The sequence below is a fragment of the Acanthopagrus latus genome, chromosome 5, assembly GCF_904848185.1.
Source record: "Acanthopagrus latus isolate v.2019 chromosome 5, fAcaLat1.1, whole genome shotgun sequence".
In the NCBI taxonomy this organism is placed as follows: Eukaryota; Metazoa; Chordata; class Actinopteri; order Spariformes; family Sparidae; genus Acanthopagrus; species Acanthopagrus latus.
This window is the reverse complement of record NC_051043.1, coordinates 15,982,052-16,005,654: the sequence shown is the minus strand read 5'-3', so window position 1 is coordinate 16,005,654 and position 23,603 is coordinate 15,982,052. Positions and strand designations below refer to the sequence as shown.

The following is a 23,603-nucleotide window of genomic DNA, read 5'->3' as shown; positions in this document are numbered from 1 at the left end:
ATGTCTTAGATCTTTACGAGATGGTTTAACATTTTGAGAATCATGTTTTTTTTTCCTTGACAAGTTAGGTGAGAAGATTATTATCACTACTCATGTCTGTACCAGTGGAGACTTCAGGAAGTTAGTCAAGAAATAGATCAGCACATAGCCCCATTAAAGCCACAACTTGTCAGTGTTACACTTTGGTATTAGTACAAATGAAACAAACAAATTACAACACAGTAATCTGTGAGCTTTAGAGGTGCTGGCAGGCTTGCTGTTTCTGCCTGTTTTCAGTCTTTATGCAACGCTACACTGAGAAGCACCAGCTACAACTCCATATTTACAGAAAAGAGTGTTGTAATCTAACTCTCAACAAGGTAGATAAACATTACCAAAAGTGTGGAACTAATCTTTTAAATAACACTGAAGTTAGACCCTAGCTGCAGCAGATTCAAGATGTTGTGTTCAAGTACAATACCGTAAAGCATTCATTAGGATTTAACTGTGCAGCTATACGTGGTAGGAGTAATGACATGCTTTTAACATAATGTATGAGATGAACTTCTGTTAAGATAGTTATGTCTGTTTGAGTTTGATGTCAGAACCTACATTTGGGCAGAACTGATTTTGACCTCTTCACAATGAAAATGGAAAATGACAAGTAACAGCTGAGCGGGCTTCTACAAAATGTCTACCAACCTACCTGTCTAACATCTCCTATCGGTTATCTTTTAAAACGGTGCAACTAAATGACCTACTGTAACATACACGGTTCAAGTTTTAAAGCATAATTCAGGAAGCGTGTTTGTGGTTTGGGTTTCTCTCACTCTGCAGTGAAGTCATAAGGCATGTAAAGGACAAGTGCAAACACCTTTTCAACGTCTGCTACCGACTGTAGCACAGGAACTACTGAAGTACAACTACAGAACCTCTACTACTAACACGTAAGAGCAAAGTAGACGTTTGGACAATAGATGAAATCTGTCACGTTTAAACTCTTGTTAGTCCACTTAATAAGTGAGTTACTGACATCATTTGGACTCCATGCTAAAAACCATAAAGCACTGAATGTCCATGCAGCTACTACTGACTCGCAGATTCTCTCTGTATTGTTCTTCTGCTGTTTGCACCAACACAGAGCAGAAGGTGTTTATGTGAAGAGTCACGTTGAGCACGAACTCCCTCACGAGCCAAATCGTCACTTGTGTACATCACACATACAAACACATATTTCAACAATTGTACAGTAACATGATCCCAGGAAGAAGTACTGTTCACACACAACAGTACCGGTAAAGTACTTTAAACTACAACTGCATGTCTGTGAGACCCACTGCGCTCACCCGAGGGTCAGACGTCAAAAATGGACTGCTCCACAGTCCAGACGGACAGCTAGTTGCTGTAAAATGTTTGTATTTGCTCCCACGATCCACCTCGGGAAGGAGGGAGCTTGAGGTCAGTGGGGGGAAAAAAACGGCAACCGGAGTGTCACCGAGGAAGAGAAGAGACTTGATTCCCAGGACTGCTGCGATGGTGGCAGCAGCGGAGGTGAGGTGATCGTTAACTGTCCCTGCAGACGCTGCCTGGAGAGGGTTGGAAAAGAGAATCATTTGAATCAAGAGCAGGAACAATAACTGAATATTTTCAGCAGAAAATAGAGGGTTTTTTTTAAACCCATCAGTGGAAAGCTGATTTTATAGAGGTGAACAGCTACGGAGTCATCAATTTATCATTTCAGTACTTTTTTTAGAGTCTAATATAACTAAATATCTTTGGATTTAAACTGTTCTGACAACATCTGACATTTTGTGATTCAAGAACGAGCAAAAAGATTTACAGATTCATTGAAATAATCTTAAAGGACCCAAGTTTTACTTTAAAACATTCAAATATAACCTAAAAGTATCTACAGAATGTGAAGAAATACCAGTTTTGATATTATATCAAATACATGCATTGTTTTGCAGAGATATTCAGTTAAATAAGCTTGATATCCAGCTCACATTGGCACATGTTTCTTCTGGACTGGTGAGCACCAGTTGCTATTGTTAGTTTTGCACTAGCTTATAAGTAGCTAATTAGCTAATTGTGCAATATTACTGACAGTGTTAATAAGTTTGCTAGGCTATTTGTTTGAGAAAAAAAAACAACAACTTTATGGTGGTATGTACCCGTCAATCTGTTTGGAGTATGAATTCCAGAGGGGCCAAATTCTTATATATCACACCTTCACCCCTGTTTAAATTTCAAAACTTTTACCAGGTCAAATAAAGAAGAACTGAAGTAAAAGGAAGAAGGTCTTATGAGGCTCAGACTTTGATCAACACAAACTTTGTACAAAGAAGTGTCTATATTACACCTGCTATACGGTTTAATTTTACAGTCATAAGAGTCAGTGCTAAAGTGCTTAAGTCTGTGAAAGTACACTATTACATTTCTGAAGCAAGCATCTCTCCTAAATGGCCTTGATGTAAATAAGGGATATCTATGATTAAAACATTTGCATGAAGCTACCTCATACAGATACAACAGAGCTATAACACAGAACTCTTGATGTTGGCATTTACGGAGGAACATAACACCCTGAAACACTTGTTTATGCTGGCCTCAAATGATTTAACATCTCACCTTGTTGCAGTAATGCACAGGTGTACCCGGGACATGGTGACATCACTGGTGTGTGTGATTAGTGCAAAAAAAGCATATTTCTGACCACATCCATCAGTGACGGGGGCTGAGAAGTTTCAACCAGAGCGAGCCTAGAACACTTGCATTGCCGCCTGCTGTTAATTGACTGTTTAAAAACCTGCACAAGTCAAACACAACAGACAGTGTTGTGAAACTGGGCCTGATGCTGTGACGGGAACTCACTGAGGATGCTGCGTTTGCACAGGGGACAGGTGTGCTGTAGCAGCAGCCATGGGTCGACGCAATCCCTGTGGTACTCGTGATGACACGGCAGCACCCGCAGACACTGAGAGGGAAACACACCAACAGTTTTCTTAAAAGCTGCTGCACAATCACCTGCATTTCTAATTTTTCTAAATCCTTAAAATATCAGGTAAGAGGGTGTGGGTGTATTGTCTGACCTGGTTGTTGTTGAAGGGCTCCAGACAGACAGCACAGTTGTCTGTCTCGACCTGTTGGGACGGGTCACACCACGGTTTGGGCTGACGATATGTTTTGGTCTTGAGGGACGACATTCTCTTGAGGACATCCTGTTTAGGTAGGAGCTGAAGAATGCAACACAGCAGAACATCAAGCAACATGTTTGGCTGTGTTTTCCTCACACGGACACAATAACTATACAATAAAAGACAGAGGGAATACATAGAGGACAAGTTCTTCTTATGGAGGACGTGATACTTTAATTTGTGCAACATTTTCTTTTTACAGATTTTCTTGAAGCTACTATTAAAGAAGTATTACAATGCTGGAGATACGGTCTTTTTGTAGAACTGAGCAGTCCATGCAGTGAAAAGATGCAAACATTTTTTTAAATGGGGCTACAACACAGGAGACAACAGAGAAAAATAGTTGTGAGAACAGGCATACAATAAATGCAACCCAACCAATGCATCTTTATCATTACCTATATCTGCTGATAAGAGAAAAGAAACAACAACTGCAGTGCAGCCTTGCCAATGATATGTTTGCAAAAGTGAAAACTGCCCACCAAAATCAAAGAACAACATGTGATTAATGTCAGCAGTAAAGACCTGTAAGTACCTCCATGTCGTCATTCAGCTGGTGGCCCTGGTACTGCCAGCGAGCCTGAACGATGACTCCAGTGCTGAGGATGAGAGCCACCAGGAGGACGGTGTCCCACAGCTGCTGCAGGTACTTCTAACAAACAGACAGGGCAGAGTCACGTCATCTGTTTCCCCTCTGTAATACCGTACTCTGTGCAACTCAGAAAAGGCTTCCGGCAGAAGTGAAAACGAGAAAATGCAAATGATCTTCTGAGACTTAGAAAATACATTTAGACTATTTGCAGTGCAAGCAGTTTAAATACTGGCTTTTGTAATATTGTAATAATCAAAATAAACACTGATAAATGAGACAATTGAAGTGATAATAGTGATTTTGTTGTATGTTTATTGCTAAAAGGGTTATTTCGAGAGGATGAGCAGTGGGCTCCAGAGATCTGATGTCTCAGATGTCTTCTCACACGTCTTCAGAATTCATCAAAGCTTTCTACAGCTTCCCACATGCAGTAGCTTGTCTTACAGCAACTTTAAAGAAAAGGTTTCAACAGGGACAATGATGTGTTCATTCTGCTCCCCCACCTGGACCTGAGAGTTGGTCTCTCCCGTGCAGATGACCCCCTGCCACTCGCCGTAGCGACCTCCTCTCGATCGACCGCAGCTGGACCACAGCGTGAGCGTGGCACCCTGCCCCAACACACAGCAGCATGTGCTCACTGTCAGCTCAGCCTGCCATCACTCAAACACCACTGGAGGGTGCTAACAACTGAGAAACACACTGTCAGCTGATAGATTGAGGAGCTCACCAGGTTGTCCTGCAGGATCGTCCTGTATGTGATTTTTGCTGTCGCTTGAAGACCCCTGTAGCGAGACAACAGTCATTCAGTGAGAACAAAGATCCTCCATCACTACATGGACACACACTCTAACCTGGATACTGTGAATATCCACATTAAGGAAAGTGACAGAAAATACTACAAAACAATGTGGGAGTTTGGTGGTGTTTATTTTCATCTATATTTTTGGTAGGCTCATGCAGAAGTGTATCTGCATCGAATGTCTTTGTGTGGCACTGTTTGTCTCCCTAGAGTACATGGCAAGATAAATAGGTCTTGTTTAAATTCATAACTGCGCTCAGTGATGGTACAGAAAGAGTCACTGAACACATAACACATTTGTAATAATGTTAAAATCTGTGCAGCCACTGGAAATTCTGAATGTAGATATTGATACCATGTCCGAATGCGGACATGGTATCAAAAAAGTAGTGAGGTTTCAATACTTTTGACAATTTTATAAGCCTAGATAAATGAATGAATGAATGAATAACAATGCTTTTCCTTCATCAGTGATCATATGCTCATACAAACTTCTCCAACCAACATTAACTATTTGATCATTTCAATCAGGAAATCAAATCAGATCAATGAAAAGGTAAACAGGAAAAATAATCTGTCTAAATAAAGCTGACTTTGTCAATACAATATGGACACTATCCATATAGTACTGAGGTTGCAGATTGTTAAAACTGGTTTAGTTCAATTACTATCATAGATTGCTTGTATGTGAAAGCACTGTCTAATCTCTGCCAACAGCCTCAAACTGAGGAAGCATTACATGTCATAAGTTACCTAATTCACATAGAAACTGTATTTTGCAACATTTCAGTGATATCAAGTAGAGGTGCGCGTGACCCCAATAGGGTGTTCTGTACCTGAGCAGAGCTCCGATCAGCTTGGTGACATTTTCAGACGTCTGGATCACAATGATGGGCTTTGAGAGCACCTGAGACAGATCCATCTACACCAGAAAGAACCAGGTTTTTAGGTTATAAATACACCACAAGTGTCTTGTGAGCTTTCATTTTCAGCCTCAACTTTGGGTCCAAGAAAAAGGGCCCCGGTTGGATATTGAGTGTGTGCAGATTTACCTCACTGACGGTGTTTTGGTTGAGAGCCAAGATGATGAGCGCAGATGCTCCGAGGACCAGTGCTCGCTTCATCTTCATAAGAGAGGTTGCATGTTTAGTTTCATGCCCAAGTCTATACCAGAATGAACAAAATTCCCTACATAAATACAATAAATTCAGCTTCTTACTTTATTGACCACTGCATCGGCAAAGGACTCCTGATTGCCGGTTGTGGCTTTGCTGTCATCCATCTCGACAGGCACCACCCCGATCCACAGCTCCTGCTCTTTGGTGTCGCCCTGACTTTTCTCTCCTCTCACCTGTGTCTCCTCATCCTGAACCTGAGGAGGGGAGAAAGATATTCATTGACTGATGTTTTATACCTAAACAAATTAAATAAACAATCTCTTCATTTTCATGACTAAATAAACAAATTGACCTTAAAAGGACAACACAATTTTGCACCGTTTTACTTTGTTTGTATGTGGCGGACCCTGCAATTTTTCTAGCTTCAAACAGTGTTCTGGGGATCTTATTTTCCTCTGAGAACAAGGTGTTTATTCAGTTATGGACAAGATAAATTTGTATTATCTATATTGTAAATACTAAAATTACAAGTTTTAAATATATTCTCCAAAACTACATAGTGTCCCTTTAAAATCACTCCAAAAGTGTAATGACCAACATGCATGTATGTATCAAATGTTCAATTTAAGGTTGATTCACTTATGACACAGTATATAGAGGTGTTTTGGCTCTGATGATTAAATGACCTGTGTCATGATAACCCGGAAAGCCTCTGGTACTTTCCTTAAGTCTCATATCTCCCGTTTTCACACAAATTTCCTATTTATTTGTTTAACGGTACGGAAAACAACGTACAAATGTAAACTGGAATCACACCCCTCTGTCCGACTCACCAGTACCAACTCTCCCTCCAGCTCCTCTTGGTCCTCGTCCCGGTGCTCGGAGCTCTTGCTGCCCTTGCTGGACTCCACCACCTCCCCCTGCAGCACTGCGCTGACACCGGGCCGCTGCTCCAGGAACACCTCCACCACAGCGACCTGCTCCGCCGCGACCAGCAGCCCCTGCCACCGCAGCAAGAGGAGCGGTAGCGTTACGCGGAGAAAGCACCAGTAGCGAGCTGTAGCCATGTCCCGAGGAACCACAGAGCGAAACTACAGCTGAAAACTGCTCTAAACACACAAGCCCAATCACCTGTTACCCATTGTTTTGGAAAAGCTGCTAGGGGTTTTGCTCGCCAGTTAGCTAGACCCCTCGGAGAATGTAAACAAGCGAAGGATAGCTTCCGGCTCCTACCGGAAGAAGGGTGGGGATTACTATCTTGTATCCACGTATACAAGGCAGCTAACCGGTTGGAATTGAACTGAACAAGATATTTTTTATACAACTTCACCCATGACTTCACCCCGTACTGAAATTTTAAAAATCGTTTCCGTAAATGTCAAGCTTCTCCCGTTTATTTACAATGTTGTGAATATTGAGGTTATACAACCAGAGAGGAAGGTCGCATGTCAAGAGGTTACATCCTCATACTTCCTTCTTTGCTTTGAAGCCGTGCCAAACGGCTACAATAAGTACAGCTGGAGTGCTATATAAAACCCTCAGACCGATGTTTCACGTCTGTTAACACAGGGGGTAGTTTATTTTCATTGCCGTATTTCAACATTTTGTGTGAATGAGCTCTGAAAGTCACTCTGCACCTGCGCGGTGTGACGTCATCGTGTCATCAAGTATTTAATAAAATTGACAAAAATTTGAGCAATAGTAATAGTAGCCTGAATGATTTGTATAACTAAATCGCAGAAGGAAAAAAAAAAACAAGCATACAGTTATTAGTATATTTTGTGTGTGTATGTGCGTACTTTCGAGGTTTACGGATTACTACCAAAGATTGTATATTCCATGTAATTGGAGAGGAATCACTCACAAGAAAAAAGAAAAGAAAAGAAAAGAAAAGAAAAGAAAAGAAACATCATGACCCAGCTCCTTTGCCACATTTTTTGTGTTCAAAAACACACATCATCATGAGTTTTAATCTGAATCCCCCCCCCAAAAAAAAACAAAGAAAGGAAATTAACATGTTTCAAATCGTCTTTCTAACATTTATCAGATCTCTGTTGTCAAAGTTCATTATTCAGATGTTCGGTGCTTTGAACATCCCGGTGATGACCCTGTATGTGGCCCTGCAGACATTTGGTACGTTTTCTTTGATCTATATACTTATGTCTAAATATAGCCAATCGATATACGAAAATATCCTTATTAATATTGTGATTTCAACCATACCTACGTCTCTATACACTGGGGTTTATATTTCTTAGACGCTGACCTCTATGTGCTCAAATCTTCATGTGTGCTGTGTTTTAGTTTTTTCTTTCTTTCTTTTTGTGTGTCTCAGTTAAAATGACAAACTTTTTCAGCCTTTAAATTAGTAGATTCACATGCAGTTTTTATGAATGGCACATCTCCCCTTTTTTCCACAAATATTGGTTAAAGTCTGTAAAAATGGTGACGCGAGTCGAACGTGAGCAGGCTTGGCAAAGGTGGCTCCTGCCTCGCTCCACTTTCTTGAAGCGAGTTATCCTCCTGTCATTTTCTCTGATCTTTGGCCCAGTCAGCTGGTTGGGCTGGATCTTGAACAGGCGGTGCGACGCTCCTGTTTACATTTTTTCTTCCCCTAGCCGCCTCTTCAGCTGCGGGCAGCTGACAGCGAGGATAACTGGCCACTGAAGCCGTGGATGAGCATCACTGGGAGGCGTCAGAGACCGAAATCCGCCTGTCACGGTTAACGGTGACGGTGCTGTTTCTGTTTCTGTCTCTCCGTCTGTTAATCTGACTTTGAAGCAGCTCTATCCTTATCTCGCATCTTGTGGTCGCAGTCATGAGCGGAAGAGTAGGAGACCTCAGTCCTAAACAGGCTGAAGCACTAGAGCAGGTAAGTGCTCATTTATTTATAGTTTATAGATCAGTTACCAGCCATTGTACATAACTGCTTATCTTGCCAAGTAATGAAAAATGAAAAAAAGAAAAATACGTAATAATATGCATATCATTTTTTAATCCTTGTGTCTTTAAAATGTAAAATACATAAATAAATTAATTAATAAAGAGACTATAGATATCCCAAAGGCCAAGATTATCTATTTCAGTGTGTTGTTTTGCTGGACCAACAGACCAAAAACCCCAAAATGTTCAATTTCTATCATACATGACAAAGAGAAGCATCACCACCTGATATTTGAGTAGCTGGAAGAAGCAAATATTCGCTATCTTTATTTGAAAAAGTGACTAAAATGATTCATCAGTTATCAAAATGATCAGTCAGTTGGATGCTGCAGCTCTCAACCCTCCCCTGTTATTTTTCACACCCTATGACCGTTATGCAAAACATGGGTAAAAAATATGAATGCTTTGTAAATAAGTGCTTTCTCAGATATGTTTTCCAGGAAATGCCAGTGAGAAGTGAGTGGGAGGGGGGGTGTAGTCATACTTTAATTATAAGTGACAATATTCAACATGATGTCCTCAAATTTCTGATTGTGTCCGAGCCCAAACCCAAAGATATTATAGTTTACTGTGATGTAAGGAAATCGTCAGGAGATTCGAACCAGCGAGATTTTGGCACTTTTGTCGATTTAGATGATCAACACATAATCAAAATTGTTGATTACTTTTACCTCAGTCAACTAATTGATATATTGATTCATTTGTGAAGCTCTAGTTCTAACATCCCAATAGAAATATGCTCCAGTTTTATATCAGTCAGCGCTAAGCAAAGCACAGTGTTCCTGAAACAATAATTGATTTCTGGTGAGTAGAAATATATGTCACACAAAGTTTCTTGACATGCTTTGTTTTCATTCGCTGTATTTTGTTTTTGTGGCTCAGATTTCTTTCAGTGAAACTCAAATGTTCATTGTTAGTGCCACGTTTTATTTTAACTTTGGTTCTCCCAGTTTGGGGTGGGTGAGAGCTTGACTGTCCTGCACAGAGCCCAAACTTCAACCTCATCCAACACCTTTGGGATAAATTTGACTGTTGCTCGAGTTCCAGGCTTTGCTTCACAATATCTCACCAATGTTCTTGGGAGAAAACCAGAATGGCTGTTATATCAGCAAATGAAGTGCTTTTTAAACCTTTATTTATGAGCTCCTTTCTCACATTTTACAAGCCAAAAGATAGATCAGTCAAGACAAAATATTTTCGCTCAGGTGTCCACATACATTTGGCCATGTCCCCCTAGAATATTCTAACGCACGTCGGGTGTCCTCGCTGTTTTTGTGCCCATGTAAAACATGTTTACAGATAGTCATTGCTGAACGTTGGCATTAAAGTGTGTAAAACAATTAGTCACCGAGTCACAAGTTTCAGCGGGACTGGGAATTGAAATCTACTAATCCGAAATGAATGAGTGAAACTATAAATACCTTCCAACAAAGAAAAGTACTGTAATCTTCAAGACTGTTATTCACCTCCAGGGTCAGAACTAAAACATACTAGTTAAAGACGTTCCTTGAAAACTTGTCGATCACGTGTCTCTTCTTCTCTCCTTCCTCTGGCCACAGTTTCGAGAGAGGATACAAGACATTCTTCCTCAACTTCCCGCACAGCATGACCACTTCCTGTTACGCTGGCTCAGAGGTGAGTTGAAAATCATGATGCACCTGCTCCTTTGACCTTACCACAGCTGGTACTCTCAGAAAAAGCGTAATCTAGATTTCTCACGTAATCCCTCACCGTAATGGTAAATTTGTGATAATTAGCCTTCATTCACTCATATTAAAGGGTGAAATGTGATGGGGCTGTTCTGCTTGTGCAATAAGCTGAGGCTGCAGTGGTTTATTACATGAAACGATGATGTAAGCATCCCTATTAGCGGTGGTTGAGAAAGTGGTGTGATTGTCACGATTGTGCACGAGGCTGAAAAAAGAAGGTTCCTATTGAGCAGGGATAAACCAAACCAAACCAGGAGCACTGCTTTTCTGACTGCAGGTCCTGAAAAGTCAGAGAATTCAGTGTCCTCACAAAAAGCCTCAAAAAAGTTATTAAAAGGTTTTCATTTTATTAAGAAATGTATTTTTGTATGTGGTTGCTGCCTTTCAGGAAACACTGGTGGATACTGCATGTGAAAAATTTTCTGTTTTTTTCATACTATGGCCAGGATCAACAATACAATAGGTAGTGAACTGAATTCAATGTGGCAGTAGTCTTGTGACTTGGTGAGCCCTGTACAAACCCACGCCGGGGGTTTCATGCTCAGACGCATGAAGAAATGGGAAGCATTGATTTGAGGAGCCCTTGTGCTGATTAGTCCTGGAGCAGAGGTCTAGCACTCGGTGTATCTGGCTAATCCAGGGCTAATCGCATTAAAGGTGCACTACGATGGACGACAGCCCATCTGCCAGGAGACACTCTGCCGCCGCGTTTCCCTCCGAAGTCGTTTCGCAACAGGAGCCAGGAGGCGCGTTGTCCTCTTTAACGAAGTCTCGCTAAATGGCCGTTGCCAAACGCCCCTCAGAAAGATTAGCGCCACAGCTCCAAACACGGACAATGAGGGTCTGTTTGGCCCGTTTGCATACGCTCTGAATGATGCAAGTTATTTCCCTCTTAATATGAATGTAAAGATGATCCCATTCAAGCTGTGGGAAGAGTGAGGATAGCTCAGTCTAGTTCATTGAGTGAAAGCAAATGGCCCGAGGCGGAACACAGTGAGCGCTAATGATTGACCTCGTAACAGAATCAGAGAATGGAGCCTGACTGGCTTGTTTTAAAAAAGTTAGAATTGACCAGTTTACACACAGTAAAATGGAGGTCTTTTTTTTCAAGAGATATACAATCCAACTCTTCTTGTAGTGTAGCTGCATTTTGTCCACGAAAGAACTGCTTGTAACACCAAAGACATAAAAGATTTCAGGAACTGCTTTTAGACTAGCTGACAGAGGAAATGAAGTACATAAAATATCGTGACATATGCGCTGTATTCCTGGAAATGAAAGCAATAAACTGTGAAAGATCCAGATCCTCTTCTTCCAACCAAGCTGCAAGTTTTTCTCGGAGCGGAGCAGTTTTTATCTCTGAGGAGCTCCACCTTAACAGATAAAGGAGCCAGTTGGTAGATGACAGTCCGGTCAGTTTATCAGTTGTACTGCAGTATGTGAAGACAAAGTATCACTCTGGAGTTGCACCTTGTTCCAGAGTTCAGTGAAACAGACAGAAACTTCTGAACGTCGCTGTCCAGTTTCAGCCACAAGTCACATGAGTAGACTGTGACTCTGACTGTCTCAGTCTCACTGTTGTGATGACAAACGGGCTCCTTCAACTGACTTTGGCTTATGTTCTCTCTACAGCTATAGAAATGTTCAGGGATTTTAGCTGTTTTCAGCTTCTTTAGCTACCTATGGGGCCTAAAAAAATGATATTTGTACTGTCCTCTTTTTGTTTTGTTTACAACTGATTAGCTGAGGATAATGCCTTCACCAGACTCGTTTAAAACAGGAGTCTTCTCCTCTTACAGTGGGGCTTTTAAAGTGATGTATTAACAGACCACAACATGGTCACAAAGTCCCTCCTATCCCATTTTATTCTCATCAATATCATCAGCTGTTATCAGACAATGAGCTGAGAGGGTTGTGCTCGTACCAGGAGCCTCTATCACAGCTCGAGATAACGTTATTTCAGACCATAAACCATCGCTGTTCGGTCAGCGATCTGAAGAGGAACACTGACTCTGACATCACCTTAAAAAACGTAGCACTGTCCTGTTCTGCACCCCGAGATTGTTTCACTCACACTCACAGAATCACCTGGCATTTTTAAAATCAGAAATAATGAACGTTCCTATGTTGGGAAGCAGCAGGAGAGCCACCCTTGGCGCCATCCGAGGCTCTGCATGTTCGTCGTTAAGAGTTGCAAAATCCCCGTAATTACCCAGCAGCCGGAGGCGCTCGGAGCACAACACTTACTAGTAATTCAAAATGATACACGGCCTGGTCGTGAGCCAGAATCTGCTTTGTGCTTTTGCAATTTTAAGTCCCTCGATGTCCTAGTTAAGGTGCCAGGATGGGGCATTAGGTGCGGTGTAATCCACTGTTGGGGTAAGTTGTAAGTCTCACTTCTAGGCAGCAGCAGAACTGTTGTTCTTTTCCACCAGACTGTCAGCAGCAGAGCTAATCACCTTAGATGCAGCTTATTAGACAGCGTAGGACTGCGTGTCGACTCTCTCCTGGAGCGTCATACTGACACAGTGGTTTTAATACTGACCGTGTTAAAGAGGAGGAGGTTATACAAGTTTATTCCCAGAGGTCATCAGTAAAAAGGCTACAGTTTAAGAGATTCTCACATATTTTATACTTGGTGTTAGCTTTTGATTAATGTGACAGGTATGAGGCATGTTATGGTATGATGCTTGGATGGAACAGAAACCTTTGAGGATCTCTTGCGTAATTGTTGGCACACAAGACCACATTTTAGTGTACGACTGTTTGCTTCCATTGACACCTGTTCTGTTGGCTGTCTAAGACTCTGACGTAATGTTGAAGGCTCAAACGACAGCCAGGACAGGACAGGACAGGCTCCAGTAGGATTCACTACTTACCTAAAACCTTAAACTTAAACAATGAGCTTCAAACCTTGCTTTTATTTGTAGTTATTGGTATTGCATTTTCTCTTTTGGATCTAAAATCAGTCAGATTTCCAAAATCTCCCCAGCACCTCCCCCTCTGCTCTCCTGTCTGAATGATTGACCTGTTTTAGCCTTTCAAAAGAGTTTAAAGGGCCAGTTCATGCCAAAATCAAAAATACACGTTTTTCGTCTGACTGTAGCGCTATTTATCCATCTAGATTTTTTGGGTGTGAGTTGCCGTGATGTCAAACATAGAGCTGTGTGCCTTCTCTCGAATGTAATGAGCATGAACCTCTTGTCCATGAATAGATGCATTCTGGTGAAATGTTATTTGATTTTTAACACTAATGGGTGATGGATGTCCATATTTATCATCCTTCTTTTTTTCTTTTTCAGCCAGAAACTTCAATATCCAGAAGTCGGAGGCCATGCTGCGAAAGGTAACTCGTTCAGCAGAAGATTATGTCGTCTCTCCATGTGTCATTCTCTTGTAGAAATGCAATATTTTACAAATCATGTAGTGAGAGTGAAAATCAAGGTACAACAACCAACCTCCCCTTTTCTGTGACTAATAGGTATTGCTTGTGAAAGTGCAATTAGCACCAGGAAAGACCGTTCAGCCCATCAGCTCAGTACAGATTACAAAGGGGCTGTGTTGTAAAAGTTCACTGTGGTAAGACTGAGTCATCACGGCAGCCTGGGGATACAAGATATAGATAACATGGATTAAATGATTACTTAAGATGACAAGAATACGATTTACAACCACCTCACTTAAAGCTGCACAGGCTGATTTCTGTCCACTAGGGGGCAGACGGACGCAAACGGACAGACAAAGCGTTAACGTATTGATTTAGCCACACAAACTGCTTTTTAAAGCAGCGCGATGTAACTTTTTCAGCTTCAAATAATTGTGTTGATGGTTCAGTGTCTTGTAACGGGGTTAAAGGTGTCTCTGTCACAGCTATCACTTGTTTCTGCACTATGTCACTTTAGTGAAAGCGAAGGATCACCGCGTTACATGTTTACCTCAAGTTTTCAGCACATAACATTGTGGCAACGTAAGGAGTTTTGTTTGTAGTCAGCACCTACATTACGTCTGACAAGCTGTTACAGACCTGGGAGCAATATCAACGGCATTAGTGTTGCACTAAAAAACTGTGGGGGGGGCGCTGAATTGCACAAAATGCCAATTTCTACATAATGAAAGAATCTAATAATCTAACAGTGAGTCAAACTATGTGGTAAGCAATAACATTTACTGTGTTGCTCTCATTCTTAAGCAAACCTCGTCAAACTAATTTGCTTCCAATGTAGTTGGACTACACCCTCGCCACACAGGTATCTCTAAATCTAGAGATAATTACACCTTAAAATGTTCTTTCATTTCTTTCCCGTCAGTTGGTGGATGGTGGTGCTTGTGCTTGTGATCATGTGGTGGCATGTTTCTGTTTCCACACCGCTACATAACTGATCCTCCTCCTGCTGACGGGGCTCGCTTCACATCACCTAGCCTACTGTCTGAAACCTCATAATCCACTTAAATCACTAGATCATGCTTGGGCGGATCTGCTACTACAAGCTCTGTGTTCCTCACAGAGGAAGTAAAAAACAAGTTTGAATGTTGTCCTACTTAATGTATATTGTTAATCAAATGATTAACATGCACGCATCTTTTCTTCCAGCATTTGGAGTTCAGGAAACACATGAAAGTAGACACGATAGTCACCGACTGGCGTCCACCAGAGGTAAACAGAAGTCCGCCTTATAAACCATATTTTACTGTAGGTTCACTCTAATCAAAAAAAAAAAAATTCCTCTGAATTCTCCTCTTGACAAATAATGCTGTATGTGACCGAAGAAAGTCAGTGGTTTGACATCTAATATGACTGCTGTTTGCAGGTGATAGAAAAGTATCTCTCAGGTGGGATGTGCGGTTACGACCGTGAGGGCAGTCCCATCTGGTACGATGTCATCGGACCTGTGGACCCTAAAGGCCTCTTCCTGTCTGCCTCCAAGCAAGACTTCATCAAGTCCAAGATCAGAGACTGTGAGGTCCTGCAGAAGGAGTGTAACCTGCAGTCAGAGAGGGTGAGAGGCGAGCAGACACAACATTTGATAGGACGGAGATCCAGTCGTCTGGTTTACACTTTATACTGGTGGATTGTCTTAGGCAGAGATGTAGTATAATAATACTACGAATGTGTACTACACACACATACATATATACACGTATAATAATACTTAAGAAGTGGTGTGTCTCATTCAACCAGTACAGGAAGACACTTTGGTATTGATCATTCAGCCTCCGAAAAACAAATGGAAGTCAATCAGAAATCAGTTCACATTGAGAACATATTATGGATCCAAGAATCAGTCATCAACCCTACCATTAATGGCCAGCCTGCTCTGCCACTTTGTATATAGAACAATATATAAACCTTTTCATGGTCTCACAGATGAAGTTTTCCTGCCTTTTTGTCTCTGTTTTCAACCAGCTTGGGACGAACGTGGAGTCAATCACCATGGTCTATGATGTTGAAGGCTTGGGTCTAAAACACTTATGGAAGCCTGCTATAGAAACATATGGCGAGGTACAAAGACACATACAGTTTAATCACAGATGTCGCTCAGCTAAGACGCGGAGCAGACTATTAGGTTGGTTGACATCTCCAAATAATGTTTCTGTGTGTCACCAGATCCTCCAGATGTTTGAAGACAACTACCCAGAAGGCTTGAAAAGGCTGTTTGTCATCAAAGGTGAATTTGTTCATCCTCCAAAGTGTGTTTCAGTAAACAAATTATTTGTTATCATTTGTCTTTGTTCTTTTTATCATTATATGCTGACCAGACTTTCTGCCATTGCTCGTTTATGTTTTTGTAATGCTTTTAATTTTTTCTCTTGTAGCCCCAAAACTCTTTCCTGTGGCCTACAACCTCGTCAAGCACTTTCTGAGTGAGAACACAAGACAAAAGATCCATATCCTCGGGGGTGAGACACCATACCTTTGTCACATTTCACCCAAATATCCAAATTCAATCCAATCAAAACGCTTTAACTCCCTGATGACACGAGTGCTGTTATATCTCTGGTCTGACAGCTAACTGGCAGGAGGTTTTACTGAAGTACATCGATGCAGAGGAGCTGCCGGCGATATACGGGGGCAAACTGACAGATCCTGATGGAGATCCTCGCTGTCGGACCAGGGTGAGTCAGTGACTGACAGGCCAAACTCCACACCCAAGGCTGATGTGTGTTTTTGGTACTGAGGCAGGCTGATGATGAGTTGGAAGAGACAAGTCTCTGTTGCAGATTCATCAATATATATTCCCTTCTATTCATTGTAGGTGGGCTGAAACAACTTGTTTCTGAGGTAATTAATAAAACTGAAGACCAAACCTGATAAATAAACAAGAATTTTCCAGGAAACGCTCTGGTAAAGTCTAGTTGACCTCCATCAAACCATTTTTATGTTGATATGGAGCCTTTGAATCACTTTTCAGCACGTGACAGGTGACGTCAATGACATCAATAAATATCTGAGGGTTTTAAGTTCCTCTTTGTAGAAACTGATTCCCCTTTTCAGTCTGATGTGACTGATAAACTGTAAAGTTTGCCCTGTTAATGACAGCTATCATTTTATGGTTACACTTTTTCACTGATTGCATTAAGTGTCTAATTGCTGAATGCTTAGACTAATACTATTTTTATTTAAATCAGAATCATTAAACTTGGAAACCTGGAGGTAGGAGTAAAGGAAGAATGCAGGTTAAAACAGGATACATTTAACAGTGTAAAAAGGTAAAAGTGCAGATGTTGATAATGAGACTGATAAAAAATAAATAAATAAATAAATAAAAGATTAAAGACAGTAACCTTCACAGTTAGAACAGTTAGATGTAGTTAGATATTTCTTTGACTGACTCCACTCAGCAGTAAAAGCCACAGACATGAAACTGATCTGGTATGGTTGAAATCATTGTCGCCATACAAACAAAGATAATTATCTGGTACTGATAAATGTCAATGAAAATTGCATAATGTGATAAAACTAATCTTCAATGCGATAAACTATGTAACAGTTTCGGAAGGAATCACTCACCTCAGTCAAAGAAGATGATGATTTTATTGTTACAAAACAGTTACACCAAAGGTCAATGTACAGTTATTATTACCCAGCTCTGTGGACGGTTGTTTTGAGGAACAAGCTATGAGGCAACATAGACAAAAGTCCTGCAACAGAGACAAGTCTGTTTCCAGCAGCAGCCGATCAGCCCTCCTGTACAATCACAGCCACTGCAGTCTGCTTGCTTTGTACTACTTACATATATGGACTTTGTTTTCATAGAGTTGGGAGTCCTGCCCTGTAGTTCTTACACTGGTTTGCATCCTGTGCACATTTAGTTTGGCAGCTTACAGCTTTGCTCTGCTGATAGACCGGCTGGCTAATATGCATACCACGCACCTGAAATTTGACTGGCAAACTATGTTTTTACGGGAGCACCACCTGAAAAACAGATGGGAGGGGGAAAATTCAATATCACCCTCCAGGCCACAAAGTGAAAATGATAGAAAAAGATGTTTTCCAAAACACTGGATCATAAAATGCTGCTAACACCAGAACAGGAAGGCTCCCGTTACACATGAACGAGCAGGTCAGTGACAATGCAAGGGCTATTCTGGACCGGCTGTCCACAGCAGGATGAATCAATACAGCTGACACAGATACAGAGACCCTGCCCTGATGAAAATGGGCTCGGACATCTGGTTAAACTTCACTAGACACGATGCAGACAATGTGTGTCGCCACAAGTAAAACAAGTCTTTTACATGTACGGGCGGAAACAAAAGAAATCTTTCTCACCATCTAGGGATAGTGCATCACATGCATACAGGTGGAGAAGCTTGACATTCATTTCTCCTTTCACCATCCACATCGAGTGTGTTAAACAAACATAAACCAAACATGGGTTAATGATTAAAAGTCACCATGAGCACACAGATTATTTAGCTATAAATATGGGTGCATAGATAAATTCAGTCAGAGTGCATTGGGCGTCATCTGTATGGATGATATTTTTGGTCTTTATTGAAATCAAAAGGCCAAATAGAAAATTAGAAAGAGATGCAATAAAAGATTAATATTTGATTATACTATGAGGTAAACTCAGGCTGTAATAAAACTAAAAACAATAAAGGAAACAAAATGCACATTTTAGAATAATAATAGAATGAAGTATATGAAGAATGAGTGTATAATAAAAAAGAGCACGCTTAAAGGTGCTATATGTAACATTCAGCAACATCTAGCAATTTCACCATTAGCAAAACAAATTCATATTAACAGCTAATTAACTATCATCCTTGGGAAAAGCTTGGATCACAACAGACACAGGAAGTGTGACTATATTCTCTGGTCAGGATGCCATTAGTCACTGTTTGCTGCTAAATGTTAATGATGACATCTAAACAAACACAAACAAAGGAAACATCAAGTGTGTTTCTTAAGGGTTAAAGAGAAAAAAAACTAAATTAATTATGATTTGAATTTCAAGTCTGTTGGGGGAAGAGGAGGTAATGATTGATTGGCATTGATCTTGATCTTGGCAGTCTTTGTAATTAATGTAGATTTAGTTCTTTATTTTTGTAAAGAAATGTAATGGGTAAGATTTATTTGTAAGTTTTTATAAGTTTTCATCCTGCCCTCGACAAATCTCTTAGCAAGCCGTGGCCATTTTGACCACTGAATGTAACAAGGAACTGATGCATAGAGGATGCAGATTGTGGTTTTGAACTGAAGCAGATGGTGTGCTATGTGAACTATAACAGGCAACGACAGAGGAAATCTTCCTGCGATTAGAGACAATCAACAAGAAAATTACAAAGAAGAAATGAATTGCTCAGTGACGCAAGAAATACTCTTCATCCATGCTTCAACCCTGCTTTGCTGCATAGAAACGGCCTCCGCACAAGAGCTGCAGTCAAACCTGAGGATGCTTTAGTGAGCAGCGTAGTATCGAGCAGCAAGCACGAAGAAAAGCTCAAATAGTCACGTTTATAGATAATACCCCAGACTGACTGTGAGTTTGTCGCTATTTCTGTAGATAAATAATTGGGCCCAGGAAAGATGAGGAACAGGAAGAGAGAAATTCATTTCGGCTACGTTCAAGATTCAAGGAGTTATCATGCTCAGGCTCAGAGTGTTTTCTTTTTTCTACCTTGTTTTTTTTAAATACACTTCTTTTAGTTAGCTAGCTGTGTGTTCTTGACATTGTACTGTATTATTTTGATTAGGTCATAGGAGCCAAGTTATCTAATTAAAGGAATAGTTTGACATTTTAGGAAGTACAAGAATTAGATGAGAAGATTGACACCACTATAATGTCTGTACAATAAAGATGAAGCTAACTCTGTGGTGATAACTGGCTTAGCTTACCATAAAGACTGTCAGTGGGTGGAAACAGCTAGCCTGTTAGTCAGGAAGTAACTACGGCCATATCTCCTCCTACAATTCATCATCTTCATACTTTGGTTTGTTGGTAGTTTTGTCACTACCTGGCTAGCTAGTTACTTTACCCTTGTTTCCAGTCTCCATGCTAAGGTAATGTGTGAATCCCCCAAAATGCTGAACTATTCCTTTGTGAATTTGGCATCATATATGGGACTTAAATAAATCACTTATAGCATACAATTGTGTACAAATTGTATGTAAATAAAACATTTCGGTATAGTTTAAAGAAACGCTGATCCAGTTTGTGTGTGCATTTTCTGCATTATTACGGCTCATTATAGTCAGCTATTATTTCATCGCGAGAGTTTGATTTAGAGAAATTTGATTTGTTGTTTTTACACTTTCTGAGCTGTTAAAGGTGCAATATGTAAGAATTGCCCACCTATAGAATTCATACTGCAAAACAATAGGGGGCAGCATAACACCAGTGTAGCAGCTAACTGCTGCTAACAGATAACCGTGCAGCTAGCACTTGTATTAGCTGACTGGGAGCTTGGAGCACTGGTACACTGTTGGTGTTGTTTTCTATAGGACCGTCACATGTTGAGGTAGAAAACTGGCATGCTAACTTCAGTAGGTATCTCTGCAACGCAATACATATATGTCCTCGAGATAATGTCAAAACTTATTTTTTCACATTCTGTTGAAAATATTAGTTGATTTTTGAGTGTTTTAAACCAAAATTCTTACGTATTGCACCTTTAATGTCATATGATGGAAACTTCTGAGCCTTATACATTTTGCATTTTGTTTTTTTCTCACACTTTTCCTCCTCCAGTCAAATCTCTGCACAGTTAATGTAAAATAATTGAAAAATGAGGAGATGCCAGATGAAGTTTTGCTCTCTAATGTGTTTTTAGATTTTGTGGTTTCAGATGAGTTTGACTTTCCTTATAATAATGTTCATATCCCAGACAGGTGTTTCTAGGAAATTATTCTGGACAACTGACAGGCTGTTCATACATTTTCTTTATTGTATGTGTGTCTGTCCTCTGTAGTTTACACAATGTAAGATTTAATTTACGCTCTGGATTAAACTTGTCCACATCACTGCCCTCTGTTGGTTGAGTCGTGTGCTGCATTGTGCAGTGCAGGAAAACCACAGAAGATGATTTGTCTTATATTTATTTTATTTATGTGAATAAAATGAAAAGTGGAAATAGAGAAACGTTTTCTCCCTTTTGTGCAAAACCTGTAAAATAACAAGCACTCAGACAGTGTCACAAAGTCACAGTAAGTGATGGCTCTTTCCCCGTTTCTCCTACCCTCAAACTTTCAACATTTCATATTTGAATCTTTTTGACACCTGTATCCTAACTCTGTTCATGCATGGTCTCGGCTGCAGATAAACCACGTCGGCCCAGTTCCCCCCTCCTACTATGTGCGGGACCATGTTAAGGTGGACTACGAGCAGTGTTTGAGCGTCAGTCGAGGTTCCTCCCAACAGCTGGAATATGACATCCTGCTCCCAGGCTGTGTTCTCAGGTCAGTGCTGCACCACAAGTTTTCTAAAGGTTTATTTAACTACCAGTCGTTTCACCACTAATCTCAGTAGCCCAAGCACACTAACAGAAACATATCAAATAGTAATGTAGTTTTTGTGGCTTTTTGCAATGAATTTGATTTATTGAAATTTATAAAAGCAAAGTTTGATTCATTTTAAAAACTTTTTTTTAATCTGGTCAGATGGCAGTTTGCCACTGAGAGTGCCGACATTGGTTTTGGGGTGTTTCTGAAGGCTAAAAAGGGCGAATGGAAGAAGGCAGCTCAGATGCAGGAAGTCGTGCCCAGCCAACGCTACAACGCCCACTTAGTGCCCGAGGATGGATCACTGACCTGTGAGCACCCAGGAGTCTGTGAGTAACCTACAGCTCTCAGTATAGACTCATGCTCAGTATGTAGCATGAGCTCGAATCCAGCCACATGTTAAATATTCTGTTTTTGTTTGTCTTCCACAGATGTTCTTAGATTTGACAACACTTACAGCATTTTCCAGGCAAAAAGAATCAGCTTCTCCGTTGAGGTCCTGCTCCCCGACCACTTAAAGTCCCCACAAACCAACGGGGGGTCCAAAAACCATGTGCAAGCTGAGGGCAGCAGCCAATCATAACCAGGATGCTGACACAATGTGCCACTTCCATGTTGTGAGATCTGTAATGTTAGCTGCGACTAGTAAGCACAGCTTGAGAGACTTGAACAGGAACCAACATGCTGCCAGAAAGCAAAGATGTAAAAGTATTTGACTCAAGTAAAGATCTGATGGTTTGACCACTGAATCATTTCTAAGGATGACTTATTCCATTTGGAAACATGGCCAAAAGTATGTCGACATATTTTGTGCACTTTTTGTCCGAGGAGTCTAAATAGTTGTAGAAATATGAATGCTATAACATACAGCGATATATAAGACAACTCCCTGCAGCCAGGTTCCAACATCCAGCGGAGAGCCTAAATCGAAAGGTGTCGAGTTTTTGCCACGAGATGTTCAATAGTGTCCACATGTGGTGTCCACATACTTCTGGCCACATGGTGTTGCTCAACATTTAATGTTTGGTTGACATGTTTCAGACATGAGGACCCCTGGACACAGATGTTAAAGGAACTCTGTGGAACTTCAGTGTTGTGCTGGAAACTGGTCTTTTGTTTATGTTGGCGGACTCCATTTCAAAGCTAGCGTTAGCTACATAGAGAGAAACTGACAAGGTACTCAGGGAGGTTCATGAAGTCACGTCCTTCAAGAAGACATCCACAGTCCAGGAGGATTAAACAACTAAAACAAATGACCCACAGGCTTGTATAGGCAACTGAGTAAGACATTTTTCACATCCACTCACATACTAGTCGGATTGGGAGTCTGGGAAATTGCCTCAAGTGATGTCACATGAGTCAGGTTTGAGCCACATCTGGAGAAGTCAAATGAAGTTGAGGCTTCATTAGCTGACACTAACATAACGCACCAAAAATACCCAGCCAAACTGTTAGTGGCTGAGTTGCACTGAGGGTAAAGAAGGGGCCAAGGAAGAAGTGTGGAATAAAAAATGTTATCTGTCAATGGTATGGGATTAAAATGCACATTAAATGCACAGTGGCGGACTATCCTCACTTATGTGTTGACATTTTCCGATTTTATGTCTGTATATGTCTCTCATGTAAACATGTTTCAAATAGGCACCAAATGAGTCATGTTGGTGCTACCACCGCCTGCTTCAGTTGTATGATCTGTAAAGTAAGCCACCACACTTTAAAAGTAGCATAGTGACAGATTTTTTAATCCTCTATGTATAAAACAGAGGATACACATGAAATAATTTGTTATAAAAAAAGTTCAGTTTTAAAGCCCCATTGACATCCATTACTCAGTGGATGTGCCTCTCATGGTTGTCTCTTTCCTCTTGTTGTATTCAGATTACATGTCTTTAAATATTTATTTCCTCATGTCCAAATTTATGTTCAGGAAATGTCAATGGGTTGCAACAACTGTCATTTTACATAGGCAAGGATTTTCCAATTTTCACAAATATTCAGTATTTAAGTAACAAGTGTTGAAGTTAATAATAATAGTCATGTCAACTCATTTGCAGTGAATATAAAGTATGTTACTCACACCAGACAATTATTGAATGTAGACTGAGGCTGATAGTCAGGATGAAGGAAGTTATTTTCCTATTTGTTTTGCAACAATATTGAGCAACTTCTGTGAAAGCACGATAAGTATGAGTGAAACAGCCTGCTGTCATCATTATGCTGTCTGGTGTTGATAAAGATCTTTTCACATGTGATGAAGATGACATAAACTTGAAACAGTTACAATAGAAGTAAATAAATCTGTTGAAAAATTCTGTCCCAGA

The 23,603-nt window shown here is 40.6% G+C and overlaps 2 protein-coding genes across 3 annotated transcripts; one reads left to right on the top strand and one right to left on the bottom strand.

Moving 5' to 3' along the window:
* Positions 1-10: 10 nt before the first annotated feature.
* Positions 11-6,932, bottom strand: rnf215 (ring finger protein 215). The gene is made up of 10 exons (XM_037098415.1): positions 6,519-6,932; positions 5,787-5,939; positions 5,620-5,691; positions 5,404-5,489; positions 4,496-4,550; positions 4,272-4,376; positions 3,712-3,828; positions 3,072-3,215; positions 2,854-2,956; positions 11-1,565 (listed from the first exon to the last, which is right to left on the bottom strand). The coding sequence occupies exons 1-10, from the start codon at positions 6,750-6,752 to the stop codon at positions 1,543-1,545; spliced, it is 1,092 nt and encodes a 363-aa protein (XP_036954310.1). The 5' UTR covers positions 6,753-6,932; the 3' UTR covers positions 11-1,542.
* A 1,308-nt stretch (positions 6,933-8,240) lies between these two features.
* On the top strand, positions 8,241-23,603 carry LOC119019874 (SEC14-like protein 2). 2 transcript variants are annotated; one of them, XM_037098816.1, is made up of 12 exons: positions 8,241-8,557; positions 10,188-10,263; positions 13,640-13,683; positions 14,929-14,991; positions 15,146-15,334; positions 15,742-15,837; positions 15,943-16,003; positions 16,152-16,235; positions 16,345-16,451; positions 21,101-21,240; positions 21,442-21,611; positions 21,714-23,603. In XM_037098816.1, exons 1-12 carry the CDS (start codon positions 8,504-8,506, stop codon positions 21,863-21,865), a joined length of 1,236 nt encoding a protein of 411 aa, XP_036954711.1. In that variant the 5' UTR covers positions 8,241-8,503; the 3' UTR covers positions 21,866-23,603. The 2 variants fall into 2 exon arrangements, with proteins under 2 accessions (XP_036954711.1, XP_036954712.1); XM_037098817.1 differs by lacking the exon at positions 8,241-8,557 and adding an exon at positions 14,527-14,584 and having other exon boundaries at positions 10,205-10,263.

Bases quoted from the DNA above. Each gene is read 5' to 3' on its own strand.
- rnf215 (XM_037098415.1), bottom strand. From the start codon at position 6,752: ATGGCTACAGCTCGCTACTGGTGCTTTCTCCGCGTAACGCTACCGCTC. The intron at 3,829-4,271 runs GTGGGGGAGCAG...TCTGTTTGTTAG, and splicing joins AGACCAACTCTCAGGTCCAG to AAGTACCTGCAGCAGCTGTG. The intron at 2,957-3,071 runs GTCAGACAATAC...TTTCCCTCTCAG, and splicing joins AGCCCTTCAACAACAACCAG to TGTCTGCGGGTGCTGCCGTG.
- LOC119019874 (XM_037098816.1), top strand. From the start codon at position 8,504: ATGAGCGGAAGAGTAGGAGACCTCAGTCCTAAACAGGCTGAAGCACTA. The intron at 8,558-10,187 runs GTAAGTGCTCAT...CTCTGGCCACAG, and splicing joins AGGCTGAAGCACTAGAGCAG to TTTCGAGAGAGGATACAAGA. The intron at 13,684-14,928 runs GTAACTCGTTCA...CTTTTCTTCCAG, and splicing joins CGGAGGCCATGCTGCGAAAG to CATTTGGAGTTCAGGAAACA.